Genomic DNA, 24,115 nt, shown 5'->3' on the forward strand with positions numbered 1-24,115 from the left:
ACAAACTAAAAGGGGGCGCATACTTTTTAAAGAAAAAACAACTGCATATACCAAAAACAAAATTGGGAGGTTCAAAGAATTTTCTGCTGGATTCTTCTTGGCGATTATTTTATATTGATGGCATTCAGTTTTGCTGTTCCCCACAAGTTTTGACTATTGCATTGAATTATTTCATAATTTCGAACACCTCCAATTAGGTCTTTTCACAGCCTTTTATTTTAAAAGACAAGAAACGCAACATGTTAGCAATCACCATGCAGGTGTGGTATGATCCCTGTAAGTCTCTTATACACTTTCTTGTGGCATATAATATTCTGAGCAGGATTGTACCCAGTACAAGGAGAAATTTAACACAACTTTTCAGTTGAATGTTATCCTTGTAGAATTACATCATGGTAATGAGTTTGCTTTTTTATGGCCTTATTTGTCATTGCAATGTTTGGCGATTTTGTATTTGTACGCCCTAATCTTTTTGCTTCTTCACCCCATTTAGATTCTTGTTTTCCAAATAACATGTAACTAATTTTTGTTAATCAAATTAATAGCTCGTGGATTTGAAATTCATTTACTAATTATATACCTTTTTATTTTAACCTATTTTAATGTAAATTTTGATGTTGAAAGATCACATGGAAGTATCACAAGTCTTAAGGAACTTATCCTTTCAAAGGATGGATCAGCCAGTCTTTTAACATTTAGGCAAAGTTTTGAACCAACTGCCAGCCTGCCTTTTGAATCTCCCAAATGAAAGTCAATTTACATATGCAGGGCAGCTTGATTGCCATCGTATTTCAAAGAATGTTGGAAAATAATCCCCAAGCATTTGATACAGTATAAAACAACTTCTCAAAGTGGTTGCTCACCAGAAAAATCTTCGGAAAGATTTTCCTTGATTTTCTATAAGCAGTTTATTTGTAAAATTACCGAAGTGCAGAAACAAGCTAAAATTCCAAGTTTCGTTTTTCCATTCAGGTACTGGCAACAGCCTTTGATCCACATTTGGGAGGCCAAGACTTTGATGAAGTACTAGTAGAGTATTTTTGTTCAGAATTCAAAACCAAGTTTAATTTAATTGTGAAGTCTAAAATCCGAGCCTTATTACGGCTGTATCAGGAGTGTGAAAAGCTGAAGAAACTTATTAGTGCCAACTCCATGGATATTCCCTTGAACATTGAATGCTTCATGAATGATGTGGATGTAACTGGAAAGATGAATCGGTAAAGCACCAAGAAAATTAACTAAAAATTATGCATCACTTGTGTATATAATTTTAAGGCATATTCAATACATTATGGACTGTGGGATGTATGCTTACCCCGTTGAACCGTAGAAGTTTTACAATAATGAGCGGAATTCTCCGGTCCCCCAGCCGTGTGTTTCTTGGCCATTCAATGGCGGCGGGATTCTGTCTTCCTGTCACTTGTCAACGGGATTACCCCATTGTAACCACCCCACGTCGGCGGGAACCCTGGGGGCAGGGGTGCGCTGTTGGTGGGGAAACCGGAGAATTCCAGCCAATATGTCTAGCTGCTTTTATTCAGTTGACATCCATGGTGTTTTGTACTGACATGCAGGTTGATGTGATCAACTTATTGGGCTGGAGCATAGAGCACTTATCTTCAAATTCTATTTGAAATTTCAGTGTTAAAATTCCGTGTGCATAACCTATTGTATGCATTTCATTAAACAAATCTGTTTGAAAGCTATTTTTAAAAAACTTAATTTATAGCTCATCAACCTATTTTATCCAGAACTCACTTTGAGGAACTATGTGCAAGCTTACTGCAAAGGGTGGAGGCACCTCTTCGATCTGTTATGGAGCAAACACAATTCAAACTTGCAGATATTAATGCAGTTGAGATCGTTGGAGGGTCCACACGTATTCCTGCAGTCAAAGAAAGAATCTCAAAATTCTTTGGGAAGGCTGTCAGCACTACACTCAATGCAGATGAAGCAATGGCCAGAGGCTGTGCTTTGCAGGTAAAACATCAAAAAGAATGCCAATGATTTTGTTTATTCCTGAATTTTTATTGTTTAAAATGTAAAGAAGTAGAAGCTGGAACTAAATTATCCTGGAATTTGGAGAGTGTATTTTGCTTGCATAACAAATTCAGCAGGGATCTGAGGAAACACTCTTGAGAAAGTATTTCTGTGGCTTCAAACAAGTCGCCAGGATAGTATGTTGCCTCCCTGGTGCTAGGGTTAAGGATGTCTGAGTGGACACAGGACGTTCTGAAGAGGTAGGCTGAACAGCCAGTGGCCGTGGTACACATTGGTTGGTAAACAACACAGGTTGAAAAGGGATATGGTCCTAAAAGCAGAATATAGGGAGTTTGGAATAAGTTGAAAAGCAGGACCTCCAAGGTAGTGATCTCAGAATTACTTCCAGTGCCACGTGCTAGTCAGAGTAGAAATAGCAGGATATATCGGATGAAGAGCTGGTGTGAGGGGAAGGGTTTCAGGTTCCTGGGACATTGGGACTGGTTCTAGGAGAGATGAGGCCAGTATAAAACTGGACGAATTACTCTTGGGCAGGACCGGGACTGATATCCAGGTGGGGTATTTGCTAGAGTGCTAGAGGGTGAAAACTGAAATGGCAGGGGCATAGGAACCTACGCCAGCAATCAGAAGAGGAGGCAAGAATAAAATACGGTAAGGGAAATTAAAAAGTGATAGGTAGAGAAACTAAGGGCCAGAATCAACCAGGGCCTCAGTGGAAAAGTAGTGGGAATGGGACAAGTCATGTTAAAAAGTGAAGTCTTGGGCTTTGTGCCTTAACGGGCATAGCATTTGCAAGAAACTGGATGAATTAATCACACAAATAAATGTAAACGGGTCTGATATAGGGGCTGGTTTAGCACCATGGGCTAAACTGCTGGCTTGTAATGCAGTACTGTTAAGGAATCAGTTTGGTAAACCTTTGCTGCACTCCATCTATAATCTGTTAGTATTATATTCACTGAGTTCAGAAAAATTAGAGGGGATCTTGCGGAATTTTATGTTTCTAACAGGGTTAGACCAGGTAGATCCAGGAAGGATGTTTAATAAAATAATATTTATTGTCACAAGTAGGCTTACTGTGAAAAGCCCCTAGTCCCCACATTCCAGTGCCTGTTTGGGTACACCGAGGTAGAATTCAGAATGTCCAAATTACCTAACAGCACGTCTTTCGGGACTTGTGGGAGGAAACCGGACACCTGGAAGTAACCCACGCAGACACAGGGAGAACGTGCAGACTCCGCACAGACCGTGACCCAAAGCCGGGAATCGAACCTGGGACCCTAGCGCTGTGAAGCCACAATGCTACCCACTGTGCTCCTGTGTCGCCAACCGTTCTCAATGGTGGGGGAGTCCAGAACCAAGGGTCACAGTCTGAAGATACTGGTTGACCATTTAGGATTGAGATGAGGAGAGATTTCTTCACCCAGAGTGGTGAGCCTGTGGGATTCCTTACCACTGAAAGTAGTTGAGGCCAAAACATTTTATGCTTTTAAGAAGGAGTTAGCTACAGCTTTTGGGGTGAAAGGATCAAAGAGGCAGGAACAGGCTATTGAGTTGGATGATCAACCGTGATCATAATGAATGGCAGGGCACGTTTGCAGTGCTGAATCGACTACTCCTGCTCCTATTTTCTATATTTCTGACAATGTGAACACCACTGATTTGGTAGAAATGGGTATGTAAGCATCTTGGAACTCAATTTTTTAAAGTGGCAGCAACAAGTTAACAATGATTGTTCTGTTGATGGCAAAGGAGCCTGTCTGAAGCAAAGAGATCTTTAAAATCATTCGGAGCTGTGATTGGGGCGGCATGATGACACAGTGGTTAGAAAGTGCTGCATCACAGTGCAAGGGGCCTGAGTTTAATTCTGTACTTGGATAACTGTCTGTGTGGAGTTTACAAGTTTTCTCCATGTCTGCTTGGGTTTCTTCTGGGTGCTCTGATTTCTTCCAACAATCCAAAACTATGCACATTCGATGGATTGGCCATGCTAAATTGTCCTAGGGCTGTATTTTTCAAACACTTCCCAGGACCCACTTTTACAAACTGGTTGATCTTCGGCCTCTTGCCAGCCGACCTTTGCGACTCACGCCGGCTGACCTTCGTGACCGACGTCGGCCGACACACTATTTTCACTTGCCTATAATGCGACAGGTGAGCCTACTTGGTCCTCATGATCTCACTTTCTTTCTCATTCAATGTTAACATTTCTGCTTTGGACTTCAGCTGATGATTAAGTTCTTGCTGTATCCGTTGAAAAAAATTAGAGGTTTGTCCACAAACTCACCTTGCTTACTCTTCAAATGCCTTTGAAATTTTGAGGGTTTTAAACTTTCATTTGCCTGTACTTCCCTGCATGTAACACATGTGGATTTTGCATTCTGTGGACTCTCCTGCGCAGCTCTCTCCAGCAGATTTAATTGTGAGATTCTGGTCTTTTGTATCTCTGGCCCTCTTTTGGTCATTATGAAACGCTCCATTTAAAATTCTTCCGTCCTGTTGCTTGCTGGCAGCTACAAAATGGAGGAATCTCTATTCAGGATTTCACGCCCAGAGTACAGGGTGCGTGGCATGTTCTCTACTGCCCCTTCCAGTGGGAAGACTCCATCGATATTCTTTTTAAAATCTGCTTTTGGGACAGCGTGCTGACGTGCAGAGGAACATAGAAAAATACAGCACAGAACAGGCCCTTTGTCCCACGATGTTGCGCCGGACCTTTGTCCTAGATTAAGAACAAATTATTCTACACTCCATCATTCTACCGTAATCCCAGTACCTATCCAATGCATTCCATGCCCTCACTACTCTCTGGGTAAAGAACCTACCTCTGACATCCCCCCTATATCTTCCACCATTCACCTTAAATTTATGTCCCTTGTAATGGTTTGTTCCACCTGGAGAAAAAGTCTCTGACTGTCTACTCTATCTATTCCCCTGATCATCTTATAAACCTCTATCAAGTCGCCCCTCATCCTTCTCCGTTCTAATGAGAAAAGGCCTAGCACCCTCAACCTCTCCTCGTAAGACCTACTCTCCATTCCTTACTGATTGTGGTCTGTGGGTCAGAAAGTCGAGGATCCAGTTGCAGAGGGAGAAGCCAAGTCCTAGATTTTGGAGTTTTGATGTGAGCTTGGCTGGGAATATGGTGTTGAAGGCGGAGCTGTAGTCCATGAATAGGAGTCTGACGTGGGAATCTTTGTTGTCGAGATGCTCCAGGGATGAGTGTCGGGCCAGGGAGATGCCGTCTGCTGTGGAATCGAAGCAGTCTGCTCCAGGCCTGGACACTGCTATAGCTGGCTGAGGGAGCATGCATGTGCAGGATAGCCGGCGTTCTTGAAAGCTGATTGCGGCCGGCATTTTTAAAGCTGGTCGTGGCTATTGGGCAATTCTTCCCGCGATCGGGAACACTGCGCCCGATCGCTCAACGACCAATCATTTTTTATTTTTTTTAATAAATTTAGTGTACCCAATTATTTTTTCCAATTAAGGGGCAATTTATCATGACCAATCTACCTATCCTGCACATCTTTTGGGTTGTGGGGGTGAAACCCACGCAGACACGGGGAGATCAACGACCAATCATTCCACAACCCTCCCGACCCTGCCTGCGACCCACCCGTGAGTGGCGATGCTGAGTTTGAAAATTACTGCCTTAGGGTCCAAAGGTTTGGTGAGTCTACGGGTTTGCGGGGATGTGGGCTTAGGTAGGGTGCTCTTTCAGAGGGTCGGTGCATGCTCGATGGGCCGAACAGCTTCTTTCTGCACTGTAGAGATTCTATGATTCTATGAACTAGGACCTGAACAAGAAGTCCAGGAACTGCCCACCAGCCAAAGACGCCCTGTATGAATAAAATTAACCTTTTGTGGAACTCAAGAACATGAGTGCTCTTGGAATCATAGAATTTACAGTGCAGAAGGAGGCCATTCGGCTCATCGAGTCTGTATCGGCCCTTGGAAAGCTCATACCTAAGTTCATACCTTCACCGTATTCCTACAGCTCCACCCTATCCCCGTAACCCCACCTAACCTTTTTTGAACACTAAGGGAAATTTTAGCATAGCCAATCCACCTAACCTGCACATCTCCCCTGCAAACACGGGGAGAACGTGCAGAATCCACACAGACAGTGACCCAAGCCAGGAATCAAACCTGGGACCCTGGAGCTGTGAAGCAACTGTGCTTACCACTATGCTACCGTGATGCCCTCTTCTAGGCCCTACAAGAAAAAGTCAGGGCGTTTCCTGCCATCACTTCTCCCAGCCCCCTTTTAAAGCCTGCCTTAATGCACTTTGGCCCCATATCAGACAGAAAAACCAAGGCCATTGTCTGCTAATTTAAAGCAACAATATTCAGTGAGCCATGATTGAAAATTTGCAAGTAATTAACAGAGATATAGGGTGGAGGGGTGGGAAGCCTATTTTCTATATATATATTTAAAACATGGAACATTCTTCTGCATAAATCCAATACTGACACTATATGACACTTCTATTACTCCTATCTTTAGTGTGCAATACTGTCACCTGCTTTTAAAGTACGTGAATTCTCCATCACAGATGTAGTACCATTTTCGATTTCTCTGAAGTGGAATACAGAAACAGGTGAAGTAGAGGGGTAAGAATCCAATTTCCATTTGATTTTTAAAAAAATTGATTTTCTGCTTTGTTTCTCATAATTTTGAAGCATTCTTATTACAGTTTTAAATGGCATTTGCTGAGTTATTTGCAGGTCAGTTTAAAATACTATTTATTATTTATTAGGAGTCACGAAGTATATTGCAGAAACCATCCAGCACCCTTTTCAAAGGTCATCACTTTCTACAGAGAAAGTCCATTTGAATTAGAAGCTTTTTACAGTAATCCTCAGATACTTCCTTATTCTGAAGGAAAAGTAGGTAAGTGAATTTAGTGCAAAGATTTCCAAATGATTAGAATAAAACTGAGCTATTATAGGCCCCAGAAATCAATGAGGCTGGAAACCTTGGCTGACTTGTTTCCTCTTTAGTCCAAGGATGCTGAGGCTAATTGTAGTCCCTACCATCTTTCTGGCTAAGATTAGCCATCTCAGGAGAGCAAAAATCCTGGCCTGTTTGGCCAGGATGGTGATTGTCATGGATTTTTCTTCAAAGGAATTTAAATTATTGCTTGCAACAAAGTTCTCTTAGTGCTTTTGTGATCAAATCTCCAGGAATATCTTAAACCAGTTGCCAACCTTGGGTTTACTTGGGGATCCAGCTGAGACTAGTTTGAAAGTAAATAGACAGGTTTAGTTGTTAGACATCACTTCCCTCATCTTCCCCTTGCAAAGGGATTGATGGAATAGGACAACATAATTATAATGTTGATGCTGCACTTCTTTTTCTAAATAAATTTAGAGTACTCAATTTATCTTTTTTCAATTGAGAGGCAATTTAGCATAGCCAGTTCACTTACCCTGCACATCTTTTTGGGTTGTGGACACAGGAGATGTGTAAACTCCACAGGGACAGTGACCAGGGGCCGGGGTCGAACCCAGGTCCTCAGCGCTGTGAGGCAGCAGTGCCGACCACTGCACCACCATGCTGCCCTGTGCTGCACTTCTTGACCTCTTCCAATGGGTGACTAAGATGCATCAATAACACTGCAATTGGTTGCCAATTGTGAATCAATATCAATGATTTTCACCTATTCCAAAAAGTTTTGCATCAGGATCATAAGAAATAGGTGCAGGAGTAAATCACATGATCCTTCAAGCCTGCTATTCAGTACAGCCATAGCTGATCTGCCTCAACTCCACTTTCCTGTCCCTACCCCATCAAAAATCTATTTACCCAGCCGTGAATTTACTGAACAATGGCACATCAGTCTGCGGTAGAGAATTCCAAAGATTCACAACTTCAGAGAGGAAATTTCTATCATCTCCTCCAGTTCAAATGAATGATCTGTTATCGTGAGTCACTGTCCCTGTGTCCTAGATTCCCCACGTAGAAAATCCTTTCCACCACTTCAGAATGTTATTTAAACCCTCCAATCTTCTAAACTCCAGAGACCGTTAAGTCTATTTACCACCAGACTGTTCAATATATTTACCCCATCAATCCTTAGCTTGCTTTCTCCCTTCATGACTTTGTTTCAGTTTAAGATTATTGCTTTGAACATAAGTATGTCACTATCAAACTTCATATGCAATTCAATTGTAATATCAACACTTGTTTTATAGGGCAGCACAGTGGGTAGCACTGGTGCTTCACAGCGCCAGGGTCCCAGGCTCGACTCACGGCTTGGGTCATTGCCTGTGTGGAGTCTGCACATTGTCCTTGTGTCTGCGTGGGTTTCCTTCGGGTGCTCAGGTTTCCTCCCACAAGACCCGAAAGACGTGCTGTTAGTGAATTGGACATTCTGAATTCTCCCTCTGTGTACTCGAACAGGTGCTGGAACGTGGCGACTAGGGGGTTTTCACAGTAACTTCATTGCAGTGCTAAAGTAAGCCTACTTGCGACAATAAAGATTGTTATTATTATTATTCCAAGAGGATCTTTAACTATGAGATTTTAATTAACTCTGCCCCAATGTACAACACTAGATCTAAAATTGTATTGTTCTCGGAAGCTGACAAAGTATTCTGTTAACTCGTCTTCCAGACCACCATTGTCAATTTGATTCTTCAGTTTATATGAAGAGTAAAGACCCACACAATTATTACATACTTTTGTTACAATGTCCAAATATATCTTGCTCAAAGCTCTGACCAAAAGTATAGCTATTTTTAGGTGGTATCATAGCTGCCCGCACCAACATTTTCTGACCTTGCTATTCCTAAACTCTTTGTATGAAAACAAATTACTGCGGATGATCGAGTCTGAAATCAAAAAGAAAATGCTGGAAAGTGTTAGCAGGTCTGGCAACATCTGGAGGGAGAGAAAAGAGCTGACGTTACACTCCCGTGAATCACCCCCACCCCCCCATCTTATCCACCTTTTTCTCCCCTTTGCTTTCCCCCTCCCCTCCCCCCACATCTACATCTGTCACAGTTTACCCTCTGATGTTAGTTTCTCTGCAATTTGGCCTTTCACATCTTTTGTTCTCTCTGGGCACTGCCATTAGTACTCTTTCCTCTTGCTTTCTGTGGATATTAGCACCCCATTTCCCTGGGTTTCTGTGGCTATGACTCATCTTTCATTCTCACTCCACAGTATAAATATTTCCCACTTTCTCTGTCTTTAGCTTTGACAAAGGGTCATCTGGACTCAAAACAGTAGCTATTTTCTCTCCCTACAGATGCTGCCAGACTTGCTGAGATTTTCCAGCATTTTCTTTTTGGTTTCTACTTGTATGAATTCCACTTCATGATCTTCTGAGCCAAGATCCTTTCTTACTACTTTGATTTTCAACAATTGAAAATGTCTTTAATCACAAATGATGGAGTGACAATGTGATTGTAAATGTTATTTGTGATAAATCCTTTTTAAATGTATTAATCAAGCTTTAAAAGGATGACAGCTAGGAGTACTTTCATTAATACACCTAACTACCACCCTTTTAAAGGAATACTTTTTTAGAAAAGATTGTTCTTCCTTAAAAAATTACCAAAACATAAATGAGCATGAGTGGAAGCTTGTATGGTGGGATGGGTGGCGAATATATTTCACCAATTGCGCAGGTTTGACTAGAAGGTCATAGATTTCCTACAGTGCAGAAAGAGGCCACTCCACCCATCAAGTCTGCACCGACCCTCTGAAAGAGCACCCCACCAAGGCCCACTTCCATGCCTCATCTCTGCAACCCCACTTAACCTGCACATCCCTGGACACTGAGTGGCGATTTATCATGGCCAATCCACCTACCCTGCACTTTGGACTGCGGGAGGAAATTGGGGCACCTGGAGGAAACCCACGCAAACACTGGGAGAAAGTGCAAACTCCGCACAGTCACCCAAGGCTGGAATTGAATCCGATTCTCTGGTGCTGCAAGGCAGCAGTGATAACCACTGTACCACTCTGCCGCCGCTAGTTGCCCCCAATGCAGAAAGGCTACCTAAGGGTGTTTGAAGAATAACCAATCTTTCTCAATTATTTTGCTTTTTTTGAGGTATAGAATTTTGCATATTTGTTTTCCATATTTTCCTAATTTTAAACCACTTTTATTGGCATTTAGGACAATTTATCATCCAAGATGTTCTACCTCAGATAGATGGTGAGAAGTCCAAAGTGAAGGTAAATGTATGTGTCAACATTCATGGCATCTTCAGTGTTTCAACAGCAACCATGACTGAAAAGGTAAAAGTTGAAGAGAATGAAGATACTATGGAAACAGAGTTGGGTCCCTGTATACCTGACACAGTTGAAAACATTGAGGTAAGTCTCTTAGGGTAACGACGACATGAGCGTTAAACATCATTGCAAGGGTGCTTTAACAAATCACATGTGCATACTAGTGCGCTCCAATATGAGCATTAGTGTGTCCTGAAATATCTCAAATTGCGATAAAGCATGTGTTGATAACACCTATTTTCATAATTTTCCAACTTTTGGAATTGTTTTGCAACTTATCGAAGAGACCAAATAGCATATGGATAAAACGCCTTTTTGTTGAATGTGTTTGATTTGTTGCCCAGATGGTCCGTTGCCTGGCACTTCTGTGGCATAAATGTTACTTGCGACTTGTCAGTCGAAAGCAGTGTTGGCCAGGTTTTGTTGCATATGGAAACACTGTTTCAGTATCTGAGGCAGTTTTTTTTCTGACATTCTTTCACGGGGTGGGGGGTGTGGCTGGCAAGGTCACCATTTGTTGCCTATTCCTAATTGGCCCTTGAACCTTTCAGAGGGCAGTTAAGAGTCAACTAAGAGTCAACTGTGGATTTTGAGCTACGTGTAGGCCAGTCCAAGTAGGGCTGGCAGACTTTCTTCCCGAAAGGACATCAGTGTTCCAGATGGGTTGTTAGAACAATCAATGGTAGTTGTCATGGGCACTATCACTGAGACTAGCTTTCAATTCCAGATTTATTGCTTATACTTGAATTTCAGCAGCTGACTTGGTGGGATTTTAACCTATGTCCCCAGAGCATTACTCTGGATTACTAGTCCAGTGACATTGCCACGATGTCACCATCTCCCAGTTATCTGTACATTGCGCAAACATCAGTGAACATCCCCACTTCTGATCTGGAGGAAAGATTATTGAAATAGCTGAAGATGGTTGGGCCCAGGACACCACCTGTAGCAGTGTCTTGAGGATGAGGATATTGGCTTCCAGAAATCACAACCACCTTCCTTTACTCGGTTTGTTCTCACTGGAACGACGGAGGTTGAGAGGCGACCTGATAGAGGTCTACAAGATTATGAGTGGCATGGACAGAGTGGATCGTCAGATGCTGTTTCCTAGAGTAGGAGAGTCAAGCACTAGGGGACATAGGTTAAAAGTGTGTGGGGAAAAGTTTAGCAGAGATTTGCGAGGGACACAGGTTGAAAATATATGGAACGCGCTGCCTGGGGAGGTGGTGGGATAGCGGCATTTAGACAAATATATGAATCGGGTAGGAATGGAAGGGTACGGACTCCGTAAGTGCATATGGGTTTAGTTTTCGCAGGTACCATGGTCGGCGCAGGCTCGTAGGGCCAAATGGCCTGTTCCTTTGTTGTATTGTTCTTTGTGCTACTGACTATGACTCCAACCAGTAGTGAGTATTCCTCCTAATTCTCTTAACTCCAGTTTTGCAAGGGCCCCTTAAAGCTGCGCTCTGTTAACTGCTGTCTTGATGTCACTTCATCGCCTTGGATTCAGTTCTTATTTGTCCATATGCTTGTTATATGAGGAGTGGTTGAGCACTCTGGGTCTGTACTCATTGGAGTTTAGAAAGATGAGGGGGGAATCTTGTTGATACTGAGAGGCCTAGATAGAGTGGACGTGAAGAGGATTTTTCCACTAGTATGAAAAACTGGAACCCGAGGCCACAGCCTCAGACTGAAGGGACGATCCTTTAAAGATGAGGAAGAATTTCTTCAGCCACAAGGTGGTGAATCTGTGGAATTCTTGCTGCAGAAGGCTGTGGACGCTGAATCACCGAGTGCATTTATTTTTATTTAAATATTTTATTGGCCATATTTTCATCATTTTTGCCATACAAAAAAAAACAACAAAACAACCCCAACACTGTAAAACCTAAAACATTGACTCGTAAACAAACAAGCCCCCCACTCTGTCCATCCCCCTCCCCATAGTATTGAATGCAACCAACTCCAACCAAAGTGCATGATAAAGAAACCCCACAGTCCCCATCGTCCCCCCAACTCTTCCTCCCATTTCACCTTAATCCCCTCCATGGACACTCTGTCCTCCAGAATCCTCCCATGAATCGCTGAAACAACCGTCTTCTCCAACTCCTCCGCCGACAGTACCGCCTCCAACAGTGAGGAGGTTGGGAATACCTTCTTTGCAAAATTTCAGACCTGCATGTACCTAAACCCTTCCTCCTGCGCCAACCCGTACTTCTCTCCCAGCTTCTCCAAGCTCACAAATCATCCCCCAAGAAACAGATCTTTCATTTTCTTAACCCCCTACTCCTCTCATCGCCAAAACCTCACATCCATTCTCCCCGGCTCGAACCCATGGTTCCTCCTAATTAGCCCGGCCCCCAGCTTAAAGTGCTGTCTAAACTGCCTTTAGATCTTCAAAGTGGCCATCACCAACGGCGACTAGGGGATTTTCACAGTAACTTCATTGTAGTGTTATGGTAAGCCTACTTGTGACACAAATAAAGATTATTATTACCTACCCGGAGCCATCGGGAATAGCGTGGTCGCCAGGGTCGTCAACCCCAGAGGAGATTGACCCCCTAGTTTATGGAGCTGCAGAGCCCTCGTCCATCTTAACCCATTGGAGCTCCCCCTCCACCCACCCAAAACCCAGCCCTGCACCTTCACATTTGCTGTGCAGTAATAGTGAGGTAGGTTTAGGAGGCCTAGCCTCCCCCCTCCGCCTGTTGCCCTCTTTGCAAGACCACCCTCCTAACCCTGACCACACCCCCCATACACAGGGCGATCAATTTGTCCACCCCCTTGTAGAAAGATGCCGGTGAAAAAACCAGCAGGCACTGAAATAGGAACATAAATTGCGGTAACAAATTCATTTGAACTGCCTGCACCCGGCCCGCCAACAACAGAGGGAGATTGTCCCACCTCGACAAATCAGCTGTCACCCTCGCCACCAAACTAGTAAAATTATACCTTTAGGACTTCTGGTGGCGGCCATGGAATGAGTGGTCGCACATGTGGTAGCTCCCTTTCGTGGTGGTCTTTTAAAAAAAATTTAGAGTGTCCACATATTATTTTGTTCCCAATTTTAGGGGCAATTTAGCACAGCCAATCCACCTAACCTGGACATCTTTGTGTTATAGGGGTGAAACCCACGCAGACACAGGGAGAATGTGCAAACTCCACACGGACAGTGACCCAGGGCTGGGATTCGAACCCGGGTCCTCAGCGCTGCAATCCCAATGCTAACCACTGCGTCGTGGCGGTCTTTTTGTGGCCTTTACCCCAGTTTCCAGTTGGAATTGTGAAGGAAAAGGTGTAAGAGTGTGAGCAGAGGAGATTGACCCCCTAGTTTATGGAGCTGCAGACTAGAAGAGCCTGATAAAGAAGAAATCAGTTGGTTGGAATGGTGTGGTGCTGGCAACGCACGCAGAGGTGGCGGAGGGACAGGGGTCGACCCTGCTGGCTAAGTGGTCGACGGAGCAGCTGGTAAGCGTGTTGAATGAGAAGTTGACCCAGCAACGGAAAGAAAGTTTGGAGGGCCTGGCCCGGTCGGTGGACTTGATCAAGGCGGTGGTTGACCGTGTTGAGACAAGACTGGCAGCCCAGGGGCAGACGATCTAGAAGTCGGAGGAGCTGGCGGGGGGACATGAATATCAGTTCACCTCTATGGCAGTGTAGATGGGACTGATGTGGGACCAGCAGAAGTGACTGCAGGAGCAGGTGGAGGATCTGGAGACCCGGTCACGTAGACAGAACATTTGGATTGTGGGTCTGTCAGAGGGGTGCAAAGGAGCGGATGCTGGTGGGTACAATGGGGAAGATGCTTGAGAAGCTGCTTGGGGAAGGTGCATTTGACTGGCTGTTGGAGGTGGATTGAGCACACAGGGTGCTGATGCGCAAGCCCCATTGGGGAGTGAGCCGCCGAGGGCGATGGTGGTGTGGCTGCATCAGTTCCTTGATAAGGAGCGTATCATGAGGTGGGCCAGGCAGACGAGACGTTGCACCTGGGAAGGTGGCGAGATCCATGTATACCAGGACCTGGGTGCAGAGCTGGCTAAGATGAGGGCGAGCTTAATCAAGGTCAAGGAGGCCATAAACAAGAAGGGCGTAAAGTCCCCAGCTCGCCTATGGGGGCCGGGAGCTGTATATTGGCTCATTGGAAGAGGCAGTGGAGTTTACGAGAGACAGTGGACTGGCAGGATTAGGAGGACTTTAAACTTTGATGGATGGGATGTGAAGTTACTGTACTGTACTATTGAAAAAGTTTGTTTCTGGTGTTCGAGGCCATGTCCTTTTCTCTTTTTCTTCTTTTCTCTCTTCTCCGGCTCTAGTTTTGTTTATCATTCTTTGTAAAGGGTTGGTTGTTTGGTTCCTGCATTCTGGCTTGGGGAGGTGTTGTTTGTTTCTTTTCTTCTTTTGATTGTTTGCACGGTTGTTTGAACGGGGTTGGGGGGGGGGGGGAAAGGGAAATCAGTTGTTTGAATGGGGCAGAAGAGGAAGTAGGATGCCAGGCACCAGGGGTGGGGGCTGCCAGGCTAGCTGGGTGGGCTAATTCATGGAAACACAGCAGTGGGGGGAGATGAAGGCCTGTTGGGGGACGGGGCCGGGGGGAGTACTGCTGACAGGGGTGGGCCTTTAAAGTGGAGGCAGAGGAGGAGGGTTGATGACGGTGGATGCCTGAGGGTGGGCCACGGGAGGTGCGGGGCATGGGCTGAATGAAGCTATGGCTGATCAGGGGGGGTGGGGGGCAGGGTACCCCCGACCAGGCTGGTCACGTGGAACGTTCGGGGACTGAATGGGCCAGTCAAAAGGGCCTGTGTGTTTGCATACTTTAGGCAACTGAAGGTGGATGTGGCCATGCCGCAAGAGACACATTTGAAGATTAGGTTGAGGAAGGTATGGGTTGGGCAAGTGTTTCATTCGGGGTTAGACTTTAAAACGAAGGAGGTGGTGATTTTGGTCAATAAGCGGGTGGCGTTCGAGGTGGGGAATATAGAGGCGGACCCTGGAGGGGAGTGGGGGGAAGATATGTTATGGTTAGTGGGAAACTTGGGGGGGGGGGGGGGGGGGTGGACGACTGCCGGTGGTGTTGGTGATATTTATGCCTCGAACTGGGATGGAGTGGAATTTATGAGACGGGTGCTGGGGAAAATTCCCGGACCTAGATTCTCATTGACTGATTATGGGATGGGGGGAATTTCAACACTGTTCTTGACCAGTCGAGTTCTAGGTCAACGAAGGAGCTGCGGGGGTTTCTGGAGCACGTGAGGGGGGGGGGGGTCGATCCGGAAGGTCGGGGAGTAAGGAATTTTTGTCCTACTCCCATGTACACAAGTGTATTCCCAGATAGACTTCTTTGTGATGGACAAAATGATGCTGGCAGAGGTGGTAGATGCTGAATATTCAGCAACTGTTGTGTTAGACCACGCCCCGCATTGGGTGGACTTGCACGAGTAAGTAAAGGAAGGGCCCAGTGTGGGGCTATTAGTGGAGGAGGTGGTGTGTGAGCAGGTGAGGGAGGCAATCCGGGGATATAAAAAGATCAATGATATGGTAAGGAGTCGGTTGGAGGTAATCTGGGAGACGCAGAAGGCAGTTACTGGAGGGGAATTTATATCTATTCCGGCGCATGAGAAATCTTACATGAGGACAGGAGATATGCAGAGACTCCGGAGGATGGGCTTTTGAAAGAACGCCAGAGGCTGCAGCTGGAATTTGGGCCCCTGTCCACAGGTAAGACGGCGGGGCAGCGGAGGAGGGTAAGGGGAAGGGGGGGGGGGGGGGGGGGGGGGGGGGGGCAGTCTGTGAATAGGGGGAGAAAGCTAGTAGGATGCTGGCGCATCAGTTGAGGAAGCAGGATGCGGCGAGAGGGATTGGGAAAGTGAGGGACACAGGTGGGAAGGGGGTTTTGGACCCGGCGGGGATGAATGATGTGTTTTGAGATTTTCATAGTAAGCTGTATAAATCGGAACTCCCAACTGGGGAGGAGGGAATAAGTTGCTTTCCGGGGGGGGCCATGAAATGGAACAAAGATCCGGAAAGCTGTGGACCAATCTCCTTATTAAATGTGGATGCCAAACTGTTGGCAAAGATCCTGGCCACACGGATCGAGGACAGCATCCAAGGGGCAATAGAGGAGGATCAGACAGGGTTTGTTAAGGGGCAACACCTGGCGACCAATATTAGGCAGCTCTTAAATGTAATTAACGATGCCTACGGAGGGGCGTGAGGTCAAGGTGGTGGTGGCCATGGATGTAGAGAAGGCCTTTGACCGGATGGAGTGGAAATATTTGTGGGAGGTCCTGCGACAGTTTGGGTTCGGCAGAGATTTATGGATTGGGTCCGGTTGCTCTATGAGGCACCGGTGGCAAATGTAAGGACAAATTTAGGTGCGGTCGGAGTAATTTAGCATGTACCGGGGAACGAGGCAGGTGTGTCCACTCTTCCCACTACTGTTTGACCTGGCCCGAGAGCCTTTCGCACTGACGCTTCGAGCGTCGAACATTTGGCGGGGGATGGGGACAATGGGGGGTGGAACACAGGGTCTCTCTCTATGCGGATTTGCTCCTATATATAGCAGACCCGCTGGGGGAGATTGGAGGATTTTTAAAAAAATGTTTTATATTGAGTTTTAGAACATGGTATATTTACAGTTAAGTACACCGATTGAAATATATATTGAAAGAAAACTGGCAGGATATTGTACACCAGCTCAAAAACAGCCACTCTGTACAGTTAGCAATATTACATTTAACAAGTAAGTAGGCACATGTTTGTGGGGGTGTGGAAACTAGGGAGGTATATATACATTTGGATGCCAGAGAAACAATTACGGTAATTATGTCCAATACAGAAAGGGCAAAACGAGAATGGATCTGGTGTTGGTGTTGTTACTTACTTCTCTCGGACGGTTTCGCTGCCGTTGTTGTTGCGCGTTCACCTCCTCTTCGGCCGTTCATCCCATCTTTCTCCCGTATTTTCTTGTTCATCTTTTCTCTTGGGTTTCGCTGCCCCCCCCCCCCCCCGGGGTCTTTCCCTCCATCTCACACCTTGGCTACTTGGCTATTCTTCTGCTTGTTCATTGGCCACAAACAGGTTCCCGGAACAGTTGGGTGAATGGCTCCCACATTCTGTGGAAACTGTTGTCCGATCCTTGGATGGCGAATTTAATTTTCTCCATTTGGAGAGATTCCACGAGGTTGAAGAGGCAGTCTGCAGCTTTGGTGGAGCTGCTGACCGCCAGCCGAACAGGATTCTACGGTGGGCAATCAGGGAGGCAAAGGCAAGGGCGTTTGTGCTCCTCCCCATAAATAGATCTGGCTAGTCTGATACCCTGAAGACCACCAAGAAAGCTGCCCAGTACCCATCAAGTGTAGGGCAAGACCAGAATATGTGGGCGTGGTTGGCAGAGCCAACTTGGCACTGCTCACATCTGTCCTCCACCTCCGGGAAGAACCTACCCATTCGAGTTCTTGTTAAGTGGGCTCTATGTACCACTTTTAGCTGCGTCAGGTTGCGCCGTTAGCACATGGAGGTGGAGTTGACCCGATGCAGTGCTTTGTTCCAGAGTCTGTTGCGTCCAGTACGGTGTTGCCCTTTCTATCAGTCGTTCATACATGTTGCTACAGTTTCCTTTAACTTGGATGCTTGCGTCCAGTAACTCTTCCAGTAGCGGCGGTTGTGGGTACATCCTTGTCTCCTTTTGTAAGAAATTTTTGAGTTGCAGGTATTTTAGCTCATTCCCCCTGGCTAGCTGGAATTTCTCCGTCAGTTTGTCCAGTGTTGCGATCCTGCCGTCCGTATATAGGTCCCTGACTGTCAGTGTTCCTCCGTCCGGTCCCCACTTTTTAAAGTCAGTCAGCGCTGGTCTGAACCTATGGTTGTTAGAAATGGGGGCTTTGTCCGACCCCCCCACGAGCGCCATTATTAGTAGGGCTTTGAAAAAGGCCTTGGGGATGTAGATCGGGATAGATCTAAATAGGAAGAGGTACCTGGGCAGTACGTTCATTTTGATCGTCTGGACTTTCCCTGCAAAGGAGAGTGGGAGTGTGCTCCATCTTTGCAGGTCCTTTTTGACTTCCTCGGTCAGACTGGTGAAGTTCCATTTGTGGACCCCTTTCAAGACATGGGTGATTTGGATCCCTAGGTAGCGGAATTTGTGTCAGTCTTGTTTGAACGGCAGTCCCATTAGTGCTGCCGCTCCCTACTTGTGTGTGTGTACCGCGAAGATCTCTCTTTTGCTCAAGTTGAGTTTGTAGCCTGAGAAGGCACCAAACTCTTTCAGAATGCGATGATTCCGTCCATGCTGCTTTGTGGGTCCGAAATGTGGAGAAGCTGGTCATCTGCATAGAGTGAGACTCTGTGCACTCTGCCTCCCCTTCGGTTTCGCCTCCAGCTTTTTGCTGCTTTGAGAGCGATTGCTAATGGTTCGATCGCTAGAGCAAACAGCAGCGGGGACAGGGGGCATCCGTGTCTGGTGCCCCTGTGCAACTGGAAGTATCGGGGGTTAGTGCTGTTTGTCTGTACGCTTGCCATGAGAGCCTTGTTTAGGAGCTTTACCCTGTTCCAAGCCCGAACCGCTCCAGTACCTCTGAGGTACTTCCATTCGACCCTGTCAAACGCCTTTTCTGCGTCCAGGGAGACGATCACACCTGGTGTTCTCTCCCCGGATGTGGTCATTATCACATTCAGCAGGTGCCTGATGTTCGAGGTTAGCTGTCTACCTTTGACAAAGTCCGTCTTATCCTCTGCGACCACCTCTCGTATGCAGTCTTCTGGCCTTTTGGCTAGGATTTTGGCATCTGCGTTTAGCAGTGAGATAGGTCTTTATGACCCACATTCCGTTGGGACATTATCTTTCTTGGGTATCAGCGAGATTGAGGCCTGTGCTAGTGTAGGTGGCAGTGTGCCCTCAGCCAGCAAGTCTGTGAATATCTCCCGCAGATGCGGGGCCAGTGCTGTCGCAAATTTTTTGTAGAAGTCCGCTGGAAACCCGTCCGGTCCCGGCACTTTCTCTGCTTGCATGGAACAAATGCTGTCCATGATCTCTCCCAGTGCTAGTGGTGCTTCCAGGCCCCATTTTCTGCCCTCCCCCACGACTGGCATGTCCAGTTCATCAAGGAATCGTTTCATCCCGGACTCCCCTGTTGGGGGCTCCGAGGTGTACAGCCCTTGGGAGAAGACCTTGAAGGTTTTGTTGATCTTCTCTGGTTCTGTTTGTAATGTGCCTCTGGTATCCCTGATTTGTGCAATTTCTCTGCTGACAGCCTGCTTTCACAGCTGGTGTGCCAACAGGCGGCTGGCTTTGTCTCCATGTTCGTATCTGGTCCCTCATGCCTGGTGAAGTTGGTGCACTGCTTTCCTAGCGGAGAGCAGATCAAAGTTCCTTTGTAGCTCTTTCCTTGCTGCCAGGAGCTCTACGGTCGGGGCCTCGGAGTATTTACGATCTATCTCTACTATGGAATTGATCAGCTGCTGCCTAGTCGCCCTTTCTTCCCTATCTATTCGCACTTTGAAAGCAATAAGTTTCCCTCTTATTACGGCCATTAGCGCTTCCCAGAACGTGGAGGGTGAGAATTTCCCATTTTGGTTCTTCTCAGTGTACTCTGCTATGGCCTGCGATATCTTTTCGTTGAAGGCCTTAAAGGTCTGCTAGTAGGGCAGTGTCCAACCTCCATGTGGGGCGTCGGGCCCTGCCCGTCTCCAACCTCGTGTCCAGGTAATGTGGAGCGTGGTTGGATATCACAACTGCGGAGTATTCCACTTTGCTCAGCCCGGGAAGCACCATTTTCCCCACCACAAATAAATCAATTCTGGTGTATACTGTGTGTGCTGGGGAAAGGAAAGAGAACTACTTTTCCCCTGGGTGGGTGAACCTCCAGGGGTCCACCGCCCCCATCTATTCCATAAAGCGATCGAGTTCCTTTGCCATGTTTGATGTTTTCCCTGTTTTGTGGTTTGATCTGTCAGCCGTTGCGTCCTGTACACAGTTAAAGCCCCCCACCCATGATTAGTCGGTGCGTCGCTATGTCGGCGATTTTTAAAAATTTTATTTTTTTTAAACAAACAATTTTATTGAGGTACTTTTTCGGCATTGTAAACAGTTACAGACATCAACAGAAAGAAAGCAAAAAAAGGCAAAAATGTGCAAACATCCACATACATTCAACACTTCAATCATAACATACTGCACAAGCCCGCTCCTCTCCCATCGGCACTACCCGCCAATTTATCCCAGAAAACTCGACATGTCCAAAAGCCACAACTCAGTCTTCGGGGGCTTTGAGTCCCTCCATGCCAATAATATTCGTCGCCGGGCTATCAGGGAACCAAAGGCCAAAACATCGGCCTCTTTCTCACCCTGGACTCCCGGGTCTTCCGAAACCCCAGAAATTGTCACCCCTGGACCCATCGCCACCCTTGTTTTTAGCACCCGGGACATGGTCCCCATGAATCCCTCCCAGTACCCTCTAAGCATCGGGCATGCCCAAAACATGTACGTGGTTCGCTGGTCCTCCTGCGCACCTAGCGCATTTGTCCTCTACCCCAAAGAATTTTCTCATCCGAGCCACCGTCATGTGGGCCCGGTGAACGACCTTAAATTGAATCGGGCCGAGCCTGGCACATGTATGTCGGCGATTTCTGCCATGGTCTTTTTGATGAAGTTCATGTCGTCCCAGTTGGGCGCGTACACGTTAACTAGTACTACCGGTGCCTCGTCCAGGGCCCCAACCATGACGTACCGTCCCCCTGGGCCCGTAACTGTCTTTGTCGCCCTAAACGTCGTACTCTTGCAGATCAGTATTGCCACCCCCCTGGGTCTCGTCCCATAGCAGGAATGGTAGGTCTGCCCCACCCAGCCCTTTCTTACCCGCAGTCGGTCCTGTTCTCTCAGATGTGTCTCTTGGAGGAAAACTATGTTGGCTTTCATGTTTCGTAGATGGGTGAGGATTCTGGATCTTTTCCCTGGGTTGTTGAGTCCCCTTACCTTCCAGGTGACTATCCTGGTGGGGAGCTTCTGTCCCCGCTTTCTGTGGGATTAACCATACTTACCTTTTGTACGCCCCCCCTTTGTTAGGGGGCCGTCCAAGATGGCCACAGTCACTGCTCTCCCCATGCTGTCGGGTCCTTGCTCTCTGGGTTTTCCCTTTGACCAGGGGGCACCCAATATGGGCGCCAACATTGCATCCGCCACATGGGTCTGCCCCTGCACTCCGGGGTCTCCCTTTGTCCAGGTGGGTTGTCCCCTGCACTCGGGTCTCCCTTCGCCCAGAGACAGTACTGGGTGGTTGCTTGCAGGGATTCCTTGTTCTGAACCCTTGGTTGTGGCACTTTGTAGCCTTATTGCTGTTCTCTTTCTTGCCTTGTTTGTCTCTCCTTCCCTGTCTCTCCCTTTATCCCACTTTTGTCCCTCTTTCCCCCGTTCTTATCCCAGTTTGCTCTCCCACCTCTGAGTGGTTCTTCCCCCCCTTCCAGGCGCCGCCCCCCTATTGGGGGCGCCCTGCGGCCTTGCTTTGATGCATGCCTCTGGCGCTAGCTTTCCTGCTAGTACGGTGACCCCCCCCCCTCCCGAGAGTTACTGTCTCGCTTCTCCCTCGCCCGTTCTCTTATGGTTTTCTGCCCGCTCTTCCCCCATCTTGCCCTGCGCTCCTCCCACTTCCTCTCCCTTCTCTGTTACTCTCGTTCCTTCGTGCTGAGCCATGGTCTCCATATGAAGCGGTCCCTCAGGTAGTGGTTTGATTTTTGTTCAGGGCGTGCTCTCTGTGGGTGGGGGAGGTCGGGCAGGTGTTACCTCACAACCCGTCGGCGTGCTGTTTGCCCCTTACCAGGGGCCCCTTATTTCTACACTTGCTGTCGGTTTTCCAGCCCGCGTTCCTCAACAAATTTGTTTGCTTCAGCGGGGGCTGTGAAGAAGTACTCTTTGTCCTGGTATGTGACCCAGAGTTTCGCTAGGTACAGCATACCAAAGCGTACGCCGCTCTTGTGAAGGGCTGCTTTTGCTCTATTAAATTCAGGCCGTCTCCTGGCTAGGTCTGCCCAATGTCTTTGTAAACCCGAATGTTGTGTCCTTCCCATTTGTAGTTTGTTTTGTCTGGCCCAGCGCAGGATTGCTTCCCTGTCTCGGTATCGGTGCAGTTTGGCTCTTACTGCCCTCGGCTGTTCCTTGGCCTTGGGTTTCGGGCGCAGAGACCGGTGTGCTCTGTCCATTTCTGGTGGGTTGGGAAAGTTTTCCTCCCCACTAAGTTCCCTTCCGGTAGGCCCACAATCCTTAGATTTTGCCTTCTCGAGCGGTCCTCCTGATCGTCCACTCTACCCTTCAGGCTGCCCTGCGTTGTGACCGGCATCGCCACCTCCTCCAATGCCATGATCCGGTCGCTCTTGTTGATCACTGCCATTTCCAGCTCCTTAATGGTCACCTCTTGGGCTTCCAGTTTCTTCTCTGCTCTGCCCAGTGTGAGCTGTATCTCCGCCAGGGCCTTGGCAACTGCTGCCTTCACCGCGGTCTCCATGTCTGCTCTAACGTCCGCCTTGATTTCCTGCTGGTGTTCCCTCAGCGCCTCGGCAAAGGACACCTTCCAGTTCCCCCCGGCACAGGGGGAAATTGCTCCTGTTTGTCCTGTTCTTTTTGTTGCGGCGAAACCTCCGTTCCGCCGCTTCTTGCACCGATCGGCTCATCTGAGTGGGTTCGCCCGTGGCTCCTGGTGCCCCTTCTCCCTCTACTTTGGTTCCCTTCTGGCATTTTTTCTCCTTTTTCCCCTTTAAAACTTTTTTAAATCTTTTTTATTTTAAAAAAGAAGAGACCCAAAGATTTTTTTTTCTCCCCCCTGCCTCCCCTTCCTAAAACAAAACCAAAAGGTTTTTCCGCTTGGGCATAGCGGGGTGGGAGGGCTACCAGGGCAGACTTCGGGGCTGTTCAATTTTTAAAACAAAACCTCTGAAAAAGACTGCGGTTTCGCAGACCGGCCGGAGTCATTTTAGTCTCTTTTTCTTTCCCCTTCTCTCTCTGTTACTGGGTCGGGACAAGAGTCCTTCTTTGTTTCGCCACTCGCCTCGTGGACGCCACTGGAAAGTGGGGGGGGCCTCTTCGTCGCTCACTCCACTACCAAGTGTTCAGTCCCCGACTTTGCTCCGGGCCGCCGCTCCTCTTATCTTGCGCTCTCTTGCCATGCGGGGAGCGGTGGGGGCCCTGATCAGGTCAATTTGCGCGCTTCGGCGCAAGTCCTTCCTGGGGGATGGGACGTGACTGTGTTCCCCCCTCAGGAGCTCTGCTGCCCGCCACCGCTCTCTTGCCCCGCCAGAAGTCGAATTGAGATTGGAAGGTTATGTGGATACTGGGGGAATTTGCCCAGAAATTGAATGTGGCCAAAAGCTAGGTTTTTCGATCCAGGCAAGGGGGCAGGGTAAGAGATTGGGCGAGATGCCGTTCAAGGTGGTGGGAGGGAGCTTTAGTTACCTGGGTATTCAAGTGGCACGGGAATGGGGTCAGCTTCACAAATTGAATTTGGGTAGACTAATAGAACAGATGATTGGACTTGTTTATTGTCACGTGTACCGAGGTACAGTGAAAAGTATATTTCTGCGAGCAGCTGAAAGGAGACTTCCGAAAGTAGGACGCGCTCCCGCTGTCACTGGCGGAGAGGATACAGACTGTGAAAATGACAATCCTCCCGAGACTGCTGTTTGTACTTCAGTGTCTTCTAGGTGTTATCCCTAAGGCGTTTTTCTGGAAGATGAATGCAGCGATCTCCGGTTTTATTTGAGCCGGAAAGCCCCGCGGGTGAGGAAGTTCCTGCTGGAGTGGGGAGGGGCGGCTGGCTCTTCCGAACTTTATCAATTACTACTGGGCGGCTAATATAGCGATGGTCAGGAGATGGGTAGTGGGGG

General features: G+C 47.4%; 1 protein-coding gene across 6 annotated transcripts in view; it reads left to right on the forward strand.

The window, feature by feature from the left end:
• Positions 1-24,115, forward strand: part of LOC119977398 (heat shock protein 105 kDa-like) — a 127,467-nt gene that overhangs the window by 34,984 nt on the left and 68,368 nt on the right. For all 6 annotated transcript variants that reach the window (XR_005463193.1, XM_038818246.1, XM_038818251.1 and 3 more), the window contains exons 7-11: positions 973-1,217; positions 1,752-1,980; positions 6,509-6,615; positions 6,762-6,895; positions 10,134-10,333. Coding sequence is in view for 5 of the 6 variants with exons in the window: in XM_038818246.1 (XP_038674174.1) it covers positions 973-1,217; positions 1,752-1,980; positions 6,509-6,615; positions 6,762-6,895; positions 10,134-10,333 (915 nt within the window). In the remaining variant the exon portion in view is untranslated. The remainder of the gene's footprint in view (positions 1-972; positions 1,218-1,751; positions 1,981-6,508; positions 6,616-6,761; positions 6,896-10,133; positions 10,334-24,115) is intronic.

The sequence above is a fragment of the Scyliorhinus canicula genome, chromosome 14, assembly GCF_902713615.1.
Source record: "Scyliorhinus canicula chromosome 14, sScyCan1.1, whole genome shotgun sequence".
Taxonomy (NCBI): Eukaryota; Metazoa; Chordata; class Chondrichthyes; order Carcharhiniformes; family Scyliorhinidae; genus Scyliorhinus; species Scyliorhinus canicula.